At 41.8% G+C, this 13,412-nt stretch overlaps 1 protein-coding gene across 1 annotated transcript in view; it reads left to right on the top strand.

Moving 5' to 3' along the window:
• The window catches only part of LOC110298270 (scavenger receptor cysteine-rich domain-containing protein DMBT1), a 125,682-nt gene that overhangs the window by 48,039 nt on the left and 64,231 nt on the right, over positions 1-13,412 (top strand). Inside the window, exons 11-19 of the mRNA XM_085841244.1 lie at positions 1,121-1,268; positions 3,290-3,480; positions 4,432-4,461; positions 8,270-8,311; positions 8,575-8,628; positions 9,169-9,486; positions 10,335-10,364; positions 11,443-11,760; positions 12,484-12,516. Coding sequence (XP_085697370.1) covers positions 1,121-1,268; positions 3,290-3,480; positions 4,432-4,461; positions 8,270-8,311; positions 8,575-8,628; positions 9,169-9,486; positions 10,335-10,364; positions 11,443-11,760; positions 12,484-12,516 — 1,164 coding nt within the window. The remainder of the gene's footprint in view (positions 1-1,120; positions 1,269-3,289; positions 3,481-4,431; positions 4,462-8,269; positions 8,312-8,574; positions 8,629-9,168; positions 9,487-10,334; positions 10,365-11,442; positions 11,761-12,483; positions 12,517-13,412) is intronic.

Here is a 13,412-nt window from a genome sequence, read left to right as displayed (position 1 = left end):
ATGATGCCGGAAGTACCTGGCTGGTCAGAACCAGTCTGCACACAGCCAGATGATCTGACTAGATATGAGTTCTTTACCCTGCCATTGAACTAAGTGCTGGAGTAGACATACAGACAACCAGGTTAAAAAACAAAAAGCAGACAGGCAAATGTGTGGACTGGTGGATGTAAAATGCTATCATTAATAGAAAGGCATATGACACAGGCCAGCTTCTTTCTACATAATAGCAGATATTTAATAACATCACTTTAAAAATGATGGTTGGGTGGGCCAGCTATTGTCATCATCACATACATACATAGAAGTCCCACACAGGTTCACTCTTAATTGAGAACACCGAGGCAGTGCATCACTCATTGGTTGTTTGAGATCATGAGATATTCATGGGCAGGATGTGATTGACAATGAATAACAGAATCCACAACTAAGGAATAATGAGAAAGTTCTTACCAATATTCATCTTCCTAGAAATCGCCATAAAGATGAGAGCTATATCAAATTTGAAACACATGCATGCTAATACCTTACGTTTACAAGATATTTTAAACCATTTTATAACTTCAATACACCCCAAGGCACATCCACAAAGTAATGACCAGTAAAACCTCTTTTTGAAAAAAGTGAAAAGGAAAAAAAGGTGTAAATTATAAAATCAGTAAACTGAACAATACACACTAAAGCTTTAAAGCACCTTTTCTTAGAATTTTATACAAGGAGTATACTGTAGTTGTACCATATCCACCCTCCTCCACCCTTCTAACTGCTTCTATGATCCCCCAATCCACATCTCAAATTTAGGCAATGTCCTTATCTATCTATCTATCTATCTATCTATCTATCTATCTATCTATCATCCATCCATCCATCCATCCATTTATCCATCCATCTGCCCATCCATCTATCTACCTATGTGAGTCCAGTTAGTGTTTCCCATACGATCAAGGGCTTTAGGACTGATCACTGGAGGAAGGACAACCTATCAGGAGCCTCATCACTAGATAATATTGACTGTCCCCCAGGAGCCATCTTCAGCTAGGGATGGGGACTCTCCTGTGAACTTTTCCTGGCATGTTGACTGATGTGCTTGTGCAGTTTTGTTGTCAAATCCTCTTTCTTCTAGAAAAATCTCGGTGTGGTGGAGTTATTACCAGTGCACCCGGAAAAATTAAGAATCCCCCAATGAATGAAATGCATGACAACATAACCTGTGTGTGGGAGATCAGGGCAAGCACCTCTGAGCATATACGGCTGGCGTTCCCATCTCTTGAGTAAGTGATGTATACTATATGAGCATACAGTGCAGTTCAACATTTTAACTGTTCATCCCTATGCTGGTCCTCATATGCAAGAGTCCTTTGTGCATTTTAAATTGTTTATTTTGAAATAACTGTAAATACAAAAGGAAATTGCAAAAATAATACACATCCCTGTATGCCCCTCACAAGCATCTCTCAGTGGTAGAACATCATCAAAGCAAGTAAATTAATATTGGGGTGTTACTGGTAAGTGGACCAAAACCTCCTGTATTCAATTCCCAACAATTTTTACATGTGATTATTTGTGCGGTGGTAGGGGTGGGTAGTTCCACACAGTTTAACCCTGTGAATGGTATCACAAAGTCACAACTCCATTCCAGGTACATCACACAAAGGAACTTCCCTTCTACCTTGGTCTTCTCGGATTGCCCAGATTGCCCATCTCTGTTCCTTAACCACGATCTATTCTTCACCTCTACATATTGCCATTCCAAGGATGGAATGGAATCATGCAGCTTGTAGTTTTGGGGGTTGACTTTCTTGCACTCATCACAGTACCCCTAAGATCTATTCAGGTTGCTGTAGTACCCAGGGGCTTTGCTCTTTACTGTGGAAAAGGATTTCATTCATATGGCTGTGCCAGCGTTGGTTAATCCTTTCCACTCTGAGAAACATCTGGCCCACCACTAGACTTCAACTATTGCAAATGCAGCTTCTGGAAACATTCAGGGGAGGTCTTTACGCCGATGTAAGATCATTCATCTGGGCTGAATACCCAAGGGTATGACTGCTAAGCTATACGGTAAGTACACAGTGAGCTTCTTAGAACAGATAGGCTTTCCCAGGATGACCGACGATCATGTCATCTTCCTACCAGCAACACATGTGACCCAACTTCTCCAAGCCCTTGGTAGTATGTAGGATTTTATATTACTTCTTTTTATACAAACCTGTATATATAGATAGCTCTTTATTTTTGCTGCTGTCAGAGAGACTGCGAATTCTATAGCTTTTACACTTTCATTATATGTATGAGGAAATATGAATGATGAATGCTTTTTTGTATGTTGGTGAATTTTTCTAAGACATGTTGCTTTATTTTTAATGTAATATTTCATATACTATTTGAAAATTTCAAACATGTATACAACATATTTTGATCATAGTCACGCTTCCACACATTTCTAATTAAAAAGAAATTCACTTTACAGGCTTTGGATAGGAGAGACAAAGAGAGAGGGACACACACACACACACACACACACACACACACACTTCACATGTCCTGGCTATCTGGTGAAAGATACAGAATCTGAGGAAATTTTAGGTTTTAGTATTGTAAATACATAAAAATGAAGTTATTCATGGATAAAAATTATACTGAAAATCACCCCAAGAAACCCCCACATTATTTATCCAACGTGAATCGTGCTTAAGGACGGTTTGGAATGGATAGCTGTTGGGCTGGTGAGAGGGCATAGTCTGCATCGAGCACTGGTGACAGCTACACAAAAGTTCACAGAGCACAGAAACTCTGCAGCTGACAAGGCCAGATGGCTTTCACTAAGCCAATGGGGCAGGTCTATTGCCCACATCCCTATAGACAGGCTAGCTGTCAAAGCTTGTCTCTGTGGGAAGTGGAGGTGGATTTGAACCTAAAGCCCACAAACAACCAAACCCTAGTGCCCATTTTAGACTTTTTCTCTCAAACATCACATAGTGGAATAGCCTTTATTAGCGGTCAGTCCAAGATGGTGAAGTACCCTGTGGTCACAGTAGCTCCCAGGTCTTGAACAGGGGTCTTCTAGAGTCAGGGTTCTTCCTCTTCCATCTGTAAAAAGGCCCCTTTCTTTCAGACAGTAATTTTCAAAGAAAAAAAATACAGGATAAAGTGATCATACTGTGTCTACATCACAGACAGGCTTTGGGCTTGCTCCCATCATTCTTACCTCTATAACATAAAGCAGGATTCACAAAATACCTCCTAGCCTTGTGATGAAGAGATTAAGAGGGATTCATATTTGCTTCCCCAGCCTTGACTGCACCAATGAGTATTTTGAAATCCTGGATGGCCCTCCGTCCTCCACAAAGTCCCTGGGGAAACCCTGCCGTGGGTTGCACATCACCTTCGCATCTCACTCTAGCTCAATGACCCTCGTGTACTTCCGAGGTGAAAACAACATTGGGAAAAACTTCATGGCATATTATTATTTTGAAGCCAAAGGTAAGACGATGGCACAGAGTTACAGCTCTGCACTTCCTTGTGATATGTCATCATTTGTTCTGTGACTTTGAACAAGACACTTGACTGATGGGGAATCTGTTGTGAGGATTCATAAAACAGAAGCTGGGTCATTAGGGAGTCATTTCCAATAATACTTTGTCTCTGTTCCCAGATGGGTGTTTTAGATGGTACAGAGAAAGGGAACATGTCCACTCTAGGACCTCTCTCAGTCTTGTGCACACTAATGAGGAGATCAAGATGTATATACAAGATGAAATTGGAGGGTAAATGGAATATTCTAAGTTAAAGCAAACCAATAAAATATTGTGTGTGCTAGAATGTGCTGCACAGACACACATGTGCACATCGAAAGGGGACAAGAGAAAAGACAGGATCGCTATAGGCTGCAAACACCAAGGAAAACACCAGGGGAATATTCATTTCTAATTTGCCCGTGACATTAGGTAGGCTGTTCATAGAGAAACAACAAGAGAACTCATGAGGAGTAGTTGCAGTGCATGCTGGGAAGGCAGAGACTAAGCTGAGGGTCTCTGTTAAAGCAGAAGATACACAAGTTGGTAAGATCTGTTAAACCAATTGTGAAATCAGTTAAAACAATAACATCCATCTGCTAGAACAGAAAAGCTCCTTGCCTGTGTTATGCTTACACAAACCCTTAGTCATCCCTTTTTACAGAGGGGAAACAGAGGTCTCAGAGGTTCAGTAATTACCTGGGGATCTACTTTACTCTCTACCTATAAATACCAGTGAGTCCTTAAATCTGTTTTGTCTAAGATGGTGTTAAGAACAGTCCCCACTGGTTAGAAAATGATGGGCTAACTCACTGAGCAAGCTGTAAGACAGAGGAGATGCTCTGTACCAAATGATGGGTCATATGTCTTCATAATTGGGATGATATATCTGTTGACTATAGTTTTCTTTTTTTTGCAGACATGACAACAAAGACCCCGTATCTGATCAGTGAGTCACCTCTCATGTCATCACCTGTCATTTTTAGTTCATGTTTCTCCCTCTGCCTCCACTCCTGATGATTTTATTTTAAAGATGGGGTCTTACTAAGCACTTCTGGCTGTCCTGAAACTCACTATATAGACAGGGTGGCCTCAAACTCACAAAGATCTACCTGCCTCTGCTTCCTGAGTGTACCGCCATGCCCAGACTTCCTGGTGATTTACTGTCAACTTTTGCTCCCACGCTCCTGTTTCCTAATTCCTAGTTCAAGTCTCGGATGACAGAGAGGTTCTGTCAGCAGGTTTTCTGCATGAACATAATGCCCAGTCACACTGGAACTAAGTTACATTTACTCAACCACCAGGTCACATTTACTCAACCACCAGGTCACTTTATGTTGATAACTGTCTATTTAATTTCCAAATTCCTTGTTTTTAGCCAAGGTAAGACATACTTAATTAGATATTCCACATCAAAACGTTAATATAGCAGAAGCATATTCATTATTTTTCTTATTTAAAAAAAATTACAAAATACCTGACAAAAGCAACTTAAGGGAGGAAGGTTCATTTTGACTCACAGTTTGAAGTGTAGCCTGCCATGCCTGGGAAGGCATGCAGTGGCTCTAGCTGTGGCAGGTAGAGCTCAAATGGCATCCACACTCAGGAAGCAGAGAAAGGTGAATGCAGGTGTTCATCTCACTTTCTGCTTTTATTCGACGTGGGACCATCACCTGTGAAAAGGCCATGCCACACGTAGGATGCACCTTCTCACTTCAGTCGAAGCTCAATGGCAATGGTCTCACAGATTCTCCCAGAGGTTTGTCTCCTAGAAATAGTAAAGAGCAAAGCAGAAAATGATAAAATAGAAGCAAAGAAAACACTGCAGAGAATCAACAGATCTAAGAGCTGGTTCTTCAAGAAGATAAATAAGATCAATAGGCCCTTGGCTTACTAGCCAAAAGAAAGCAGATTATCCAAATAAATAGAATTAGAAATGAACATGGGACCATCATGACATAGAACAATGAAATTCAGAATAATATAGGGAAATATTTTTTTAAAAACCTATTAAGATTAAAAAAAACTTATATTAAAAAAACCCTCTATTAAGATAAAATTATAAAAGAAATGAACAGGCAGTCCTCTGCTATATATGTGCCAGGGGCCTCAGATCAGCCTATATATGCTGCCTGGTTAGTGGCTCAGTCTCTGGGAGCTCTCAGAGGTCTGGATTAGTTGAAACTGCTGGTCTTCCTCTGGGGTCACCCTACCCTTCAGCTTCTTCAATACTTCCCCTAATTTAACCATAGGGGTCACTGACTCCAGTCCAATGGTTAGGTGTAAGTATCTGTGTCTGTCTCAGTCAGCTAATGGTAGGGCCTCTCAGAGGACAGCCATGTCTGTAAGCTCCTGTCTGTAAGCATCAGTAATAGTGTCAGGTCTTGGTGCCCTCCCACCCCCCATGAAATAGATCCCAAGTTGGGCTGGTCACTGGAGCCTACCTTTCTTTCCTTCAGAGGACTGCCTGGTCTGGTCTCCGTGGGAGAAGATGTCCCTAATCCTTGAGAGACTTGAGGCCCCAGGGAAGGGGGATGCCCAGTGGTGGGGGGAGAGGAGGAGCGCCCTTTTGGAGACAAGGGGGGAGGAAAAATGGGATGAGGAACTGTGGTAGGGAGAGCAGGAGGTGGGCAATGGCTGGAATGTAAATAAATAAAATATTTTTTTTAAAGGTATGAACAAATTTCTAGATTCTTCCAAACTACCAAAGTTAAACCAATAAAAAATCACTAACTTGCAAAGACCCATAGAAATAAGTTGAAATAGTAATAGTGATGATGATGATGATGATGATGATGATGATAGCTTCAAAAATGTCCAGAAGAATTCGACCAAACTTTCTAGATAACTCTATAACCAATACTTTAAAAATCATTAGAAAACTAGGAACAGAAGAATTACTCTAGATCTCCTTCCATGACGCCAGTATTACTTGAAAAAAAAAAAAAAAAGACAGGGGAAAAAGAAAAGAAAAGAAAACTACAGGCCAGTGTCCCCAGGGAACATAAATGTAAAAGTCCTCAGCAAAATACTAGCAAACTGAGTCAAGACACATCTGAAAGATCACCCACCATAATAATATTGGACTTGTCCTAGAGATGCAGGGATGGTTCAGAATGTGTAAGTCATTCATAAATGTGATAAATAAATCATTTAGATGGAATTATAGACAAAAATCACATGATCCTCTCAATTGATGCAGGAAAGACATTTGGCAAAATTTAGTATACCTCACAATAAAAGTTCCAGGAGCAGTAAGACTGAAGGGAGCATACATTAACATAATAAAGGCTACGCATGACAAACCCATTGCCAATATCATACTAAATGGAGAAAACCTTAAAGCAAATTCCTAAAAATCAGGAATGAGGCTGGGATGTACTGGGGGCCAGCCCCAGCGGGGTCTTCTTTCTTTCTGTTCTTAGTTCTTGAGGCATCAGAGGGGGAAGAGCATCAGTGGAGGTTAAGACTTTGTCTTATGAGATATGGGGGTAAGACCTTGCCTTTAGAGATATTTAGGGTTGCTGTATTATTATACAGCAAAGAGTTTACTTATCTAAGTACTAAGAGTTTACTTATCTAAGCTACTTTGCTACTGTAGCTGACCTGCCTGCTGAGTTCTTCTGAGGCTAGAGGTACTTAGCACCTCATCCTAAAACAGCAAGGGATTAAGTAAAGTAGCTTTTGTTCTAACTCCAGGGGAATTCAGTAGCTCTAACTTTCAGCCTGCTAGTTGAAGTCACAGGAAAAAAAAAAAAAAGACACTTTGAAAAGTGAATTTAGCATTTATTTCTAAGTTGTAAAAAGTTTCCTATGAAAACTCTTTAAAATTGGGAGGTGGGGAGTGGGAAAAATCCTTAGCAGAGTAAGGGAAATTCACAAGCCTCTCTTTGTCCTCAGCATCTATACATCTTTCAGAATACATGATCACATAGAGCTAGATTACAGACTGTTGTCAGCTGCTATGTGGGTAATGGGAATTAAACTCAGGTCCTCTGAAAGAACAGCCACTGCTTTTAACCACTGAGACATCTCTCCAGCCCCATATATGTAAATTCTTACATAGTACACACACACACACACACACACACACACACACACACACACACACATATATATATATACACATACATACATATATATACACATACATATATATACATATATGTGCATATATGTGTATATATATCTATATATCTGTGTATATTTATATCTATCTATATGTATATGTATATGTATATGTATATGTATATGTATATGTATATGTATATGTATATGTATATGTATATGTATATGTATATCTCTCTATATATAGATATATCTGTAGATATCTTATATACCAATAACAAACATGCTGAGAAAGAGATCATGGAAACACTTTCTTTTAAAAAGCTTCTAAAAAATATCTAGGAATAAAGCTAGCTGAAGAGGCAGAAATACCTCTACAATGGAAATTGAGTTGAAATTAAGACTAACCATCACAAGAAGCAAGTCAAAAAGTGGGGGATGGTTCCTCCCAGAAAAACAGCGTATGAGTGTTTTCATTTTAGCACAAATGAAGTTATATTTTTGGTGCGGATGCAAAGGGGTCAGCTTCCATGCTGCTGGGCTACATTAGACCCATGTGAAGAGAGGGTTTGGCTTAGGACATTTTTTATTATATAAGTGAGAAGATGAAAGAATCCAGGGGGATCTGGATGTTCAATGAAGGATGGTGCCCTTGACCTCATAAGTCTCCCCTCATCTTGTCCCCACAGCCATCCCCACAGCAACTTCCAAGATGGTAACAGAAAGACCACGTAAGTCTCAGGAGGCACCTATTTGAGTACCAAGTGTTTCTTTCTCTCAGCGCCCATGTCTATATATGTTGTACCTGCTTTGTGGTGTGAAATGCTAGAACTACATACAGTCCATTTGCTTGCAAATAAATCAACTAACTCTATACTAGGACATAGGACCATTGCAGACCCCGACAGCCTTCCAGCTCTCACAACCTGAATAAACAGAGTGTTTTGTTGTTATAGCTGTTATTATTGTCTGGTTTTGCTTTTGTACCTTTCAGAATTCTCAAATACTCCCAGTGGGAACATCTCACCTCTTCCCGTATCCGACTCAGGTATAATTAGCCTTCCCATCACAATCGCTAACTGATTTTTCCAAGTTGGGCAATGAACTAGACAAGCAGAAAAAGAATAAGGCACTTCTGAAGCAGGGGGTGCAGAGGGCCTTAAATAGATAGACATGTTGTTTGCCATGAGTAGATTTCAGGGGAATCCTTCTGATTTTTTTTCTACTTTCAGTTCCTTCACAGATAAGGTTGGCAAGCTAACACCCTGCTGTAACCTTGAGCTATCATAAAAGTGACACTTGAAAACTTCTCACAAAAATAACAAAGTTTTGTACAAGATTCATTTTTTTCTGCATTAAGCTCAAACAGATTTGTGCATGTTTCTGACATAATAGATAGTAATTAGTGGATTTTGTATGCCCTAAATGCTATTGACAACCCCTTTGACTTACACTCCAGCTGGAGACCAGTTGGCTGACTTTAGTAGGTTTTCTTTACCTAATAGAATAGAGGAAAGGGCAGCTCAAACATCTCATGGAAAGGTATCATACTTCCAGATGACAACAGTCACCAAGTCTCTGTCTGCAGGGGACTGGCCAGAGCTGCGGCTGGTGGGTGGCTCCAATCGATGCTCAGGGCGTGTGGAGATCCTCTACCAGGGAGTCTGGGGGACTGTATGTGATGACCTCTGGGACCTGAATGAAGCTGAAGTCATATGCAGACAGCTGGGGTGTGGTCAGGCTGTGTCTGCCCTTGGCAAGGCCTATTTTGGCCCTGGTTCAGGAGATATCTTCCTAGATAACCTCCAGTGTGCTGGGGTGGAGCACTTCCTGGGCCAGTGTGCCCATTCTGGCTGGTCAGACCACAACTGTGGCCACCATGAAGATGCTGGTGTCATCTGCTCAGGTACTCTATCTAAGTTTCTCATTTGGCAGTAATCATTAGCAATGTGTGCTTTGCTGAAATATGCAAAGAATGTATCTAAATTTGGAGGCAGTAGCCTACTGCAGGGAGACCAGGGCTGCATGGGGCTGCCTCTCAGAGCTGCAGTGAACTTCCAGACTGCATCTGTGTAGCATCTACATTTTCAGATCTTCACTTAGGAAACTAGAAGACTGACTGATATTTTTCAGAAAAGAAGTTTTTGACGAAGTACTGTCCTACTAACTAACAAAGAAGTGCACAACTCATTATTCTCCTTAGTCATAATATGGAGGAAATTCACCTGGGAGGTGACTAATTTCAATTGCCTGTGTCTTTTTTATTTTTTTAAATGCCCTGACTCGTGCATGAGTAGTTGTGAGTAAATAGGTTCCCTCTGGAATATCTACAGCCAGCCTTGTCTGACAATGTGATGTCTTTAAGCAAACTGCTACAATTGCAGATGTGACTCCAAAGAGTCAGGCACTGTTAATAGAATGGGTTTGCAGTCCACAGAGCTGCCCACACAGATTAATACATGTTACTAGTGTATAGTGTACCAGTAAATACTCAGGCTCCTGGGAGCAGACACTATCCAAACCACAGCCGTCTACATCTGTCCACTTTCTCACTTTGCTGTAATAAACTAACACCCCAGACAGAAGCTTATTTTAGACCTACTGATAAATTTGTTTTTTTCCTGGTATCATGTTCTTTAAAGGGATTGATAATAGATTAATCAATACAAATGAGAGTATAATTAAACATTATCTTCTGCTATTAAAGCCTGGAGTTCCTCCAAATACCGACCTATTTGTTTTTCCTACTTACAGATGCTGAAAAACCTCTGTCTGATGTTCCAGGTCAGTGGTGTCTTTTATGGGTGGGAGTTAAATATCAGCTGCCTTTGACTTTGTCTTTGGGCTGTTTGGTCTTTCACCTCCAAGTTCACTTCTTTCAGCTGCAAATCTGTTACAGAATGTCATGTCTGGCTGTGATTCTTCTCACTTTTTCATGTGTGATGTGTTGTGTGTGTATGCATGTGTGTTCATATGTGTATCAATCATTTGTAAAGGATTCACATATTACCTAAAAAATAGGCTACATGTTTGGTCATTTTCCTCACTGGCATAACACCAAGAGAAAAGGTATACACCAAAGCAACATGGCTCTTTAGGGCTCCTTGTCTGTACACTTCTCTCTGGTCCAAAGGATGGTTTTTGGTTTTTGGTTTGTTTTTGCCTGTTTGGTTTTGTTGGCTCTTCTACTCACTAGCTCCTTTTCACTTTTCTCTCCTCTCCTCTCCTCTCCTCTCCTCTCCTCTCCTCTCCTCTCCTCTCCTCTCCTCTCCTCTCCTCTCCTCTCCTCTCCTCTCCTCTCCTCTCCTCTCCTCTCCTCTCCTCTCCTCTCCTCTCCTCTCCTCTCCTCTCCTCTCCTCTCCTCTCCTCTGAACTCACTCTGTAGACCAGGCTGGCCTCGAACTCAGAAATCCGCATGCCTCTGCCTCCCAAGTGCTGGGACTAAAGGCGTGCGCCACCACTGCCTGGCTTCCTTTTCACATTTCTAAAGGGTGTCATTCAGCATCTCTTCTCTGCCATTATCCTCTAACATCCTGCCTTTGCTTTTGTTGTATTTATCAGATTGTGGAATGGTACATTTTACTGTGTTTATATTTCACAAGTGAATAGACTCAGGTTCCCAGAGGGTCTATGGCTATACAATCCATGGCTAACACAGGAAACAAAAAAGTCTGCTGAAACAAAATTTGCTGCAACCCCCACAAACTGAAACTCAGAAATCCATGATAAACATGAGAGTGGATGAATGCCCAAAGCCCTACCCAGCCTTTCTCTGAATCTAGTACTGCAGGATTCCAGGTGAAGGTATTGGGGTGTGGGGACTCATACCACCTCTCTCTCTCTCTCTCTCCCCCCACCCCAGGAGACTGGCCAGAGCTTCGCCTAGTGGGTGGCTCCAGTCGGTGCTCAGGACGAGTGGAAATCCTCTACCAGGGAGTCTGGGGCACCATATGTGATGACTTGTGGGGTTCAAATGAAGCTGAGGTTGTATGCCGCCAGCTAGAGTGTGGTCAGGCTGTTTCTAGCCTTGGTGAGGCTTACTTTGGCCCAGGCTCTGGAGAAATCTTCCTAGACAACCTTCAGTGTTCTGGAATGGAACATTACCTCGGCCAGTGTCCACATTCAGGATGGTCTGAACATAACTGTGGCCACCATGAGGATGCTGGTGTTATCTGCTCAGGTATTCATTCTCTTCCTATGCAACTAGAGGAATTTGGAAACTATCTTTTTTGGGTGAAAATTTCCAGCCACCCATTTGATTCTTTAAGCAACCCTTCAGGACCAGGTCCTAGGTGCAGACACCTATCCTGTCATGAATAGCACTTGGTGGTTATGGGAAGTCTACGATACCTCTTGGCACCACTCTGGGGCATTGCAGTAAAGATTCCAGGGTCGCTCTCTTAAGAAACTATCACTGAAGCCGGGCATGGTGGCGCACGCCTTTAATCCCAGCACTCGGGAGGCAGAGGCAGGCGGATTTCTGAGTTCGAGGCCAGCCTGGTCTACAAAGTGAGTTCCAGGACAGCCAGAGCTATACAGAGAAACCCTGTCTCGAAAAAACCAAAAAAAAAAAAAAAAAAAAGAAACTATCACTGAGTAGGTTTGGGAAGGAGCTCTGGAGCCTGTACTTTAAGAGTTCTCCAGGGATTCTGTATAGGGGTGTCACAAGTACCTAGCTCTGCCCACCATGAGACATAACCTACCTAGTGGCTGGTCTAAGTTTTCTAAGCCAAGAACTTACCTTAGATGAGGGTGTCCAATTGGTGGTTCTAGGAGCTAGTTTCTGTACCCAGATAGGCCATGGGTCTGTCCCTCTTACTCACCACCCCCTTCTTATCACCTCATCTTCTATCCTTTGAGGTCCTCAGAGAGAGTGACCTGTTGTTTCTCTTTCTGTATACAGATTCAGATGCCCCTCCTCCACCTATGCCGCCAGGTATGTCCACTGCTCTCCTAGTTAAGGAAAATTCCCCACTCAGGAAGAGCAACTGTGAAAACAGTACTAAATATCTTTTTTTTTAATGCTAAGAGTCAGGCATTCGGAGCTGTTCATACATGTATAGATGGATTCTTCTCAACTTATGATAGAGTTATATCTCAGGAAGCCCAATGTAAAACTACCATAAGTCAAAGAATACATTCCATATAGCTAAGCTTCTGAATGTCCTGGCTCAGCAGCAGCACACTGAGAGCACCTGTCATGCATCCTCGCTATCTGAGGTGCCTGGGAGCTCACTGCTGCGTCCCAGCATCTCAAGGGAGGATCGGACCACATATGTGACCCTAGGAAAACATCCAAATTCAAAATTTGAAGGACAGCTCCTCCTTCATGAAAAGCCATATGTCAAATCTTCACAAATCAGGACCTTCTCCAGCTATTAATTCCCTCTGGGAAAATAGTTTGACTATTTATGTTCTTCAAATAAACAGACTCATAGAAAGTTAGCAAGGGACTTTTTGGCTAATTCAAAGGATATGGGCCGAACTGCCAGTACACTTGACCTCTAGTCACTTGCCATACACACACTGACCCAAGACACCCAGATCAGACAACTCTATAATAAAGATGAGGGGACAGTTTGCTCAGGTAATTTCTCATCACCAAGAAAACTCCTTAAAAGACACATATGCTATGTAGCAGAGGATGACCTAGTCAGTCATCACTGGGAGGAGAGGCCCTTGGTCTTGTGAAGATCATATGCCCCAGTACAGGGGAATGCCAGGGCCAGGAAGCGGGAGTGGGTGGGTTGGAGAACAGGGCAGGGGGAGGGTATAGGGGACTTTCGGGTTAGCATTTGAAATGTAAATGAAGAAAATATCTAATAAAAAAAT

This window comes from Mus caroli, unplaced genomic scaffold (assembly GCF_978045245.1).
Source record: "Mus caroli unplaced genomic scaffold, Mus_caroli_1 scaffold_8, whole genome shotgun sequence".
Taxonomy (NCBI): domain Eukaryota; kingdom Metazoa; phylum Chordata; class Mammalia; order Rodentia; family Muridae; genus Mus; species Mus caroli.
The sequence above is the reverse complement of the archived record's forward strand: the minus strand, read 5'-3'. Positions and strand labels throughout refer to the sequence as shown.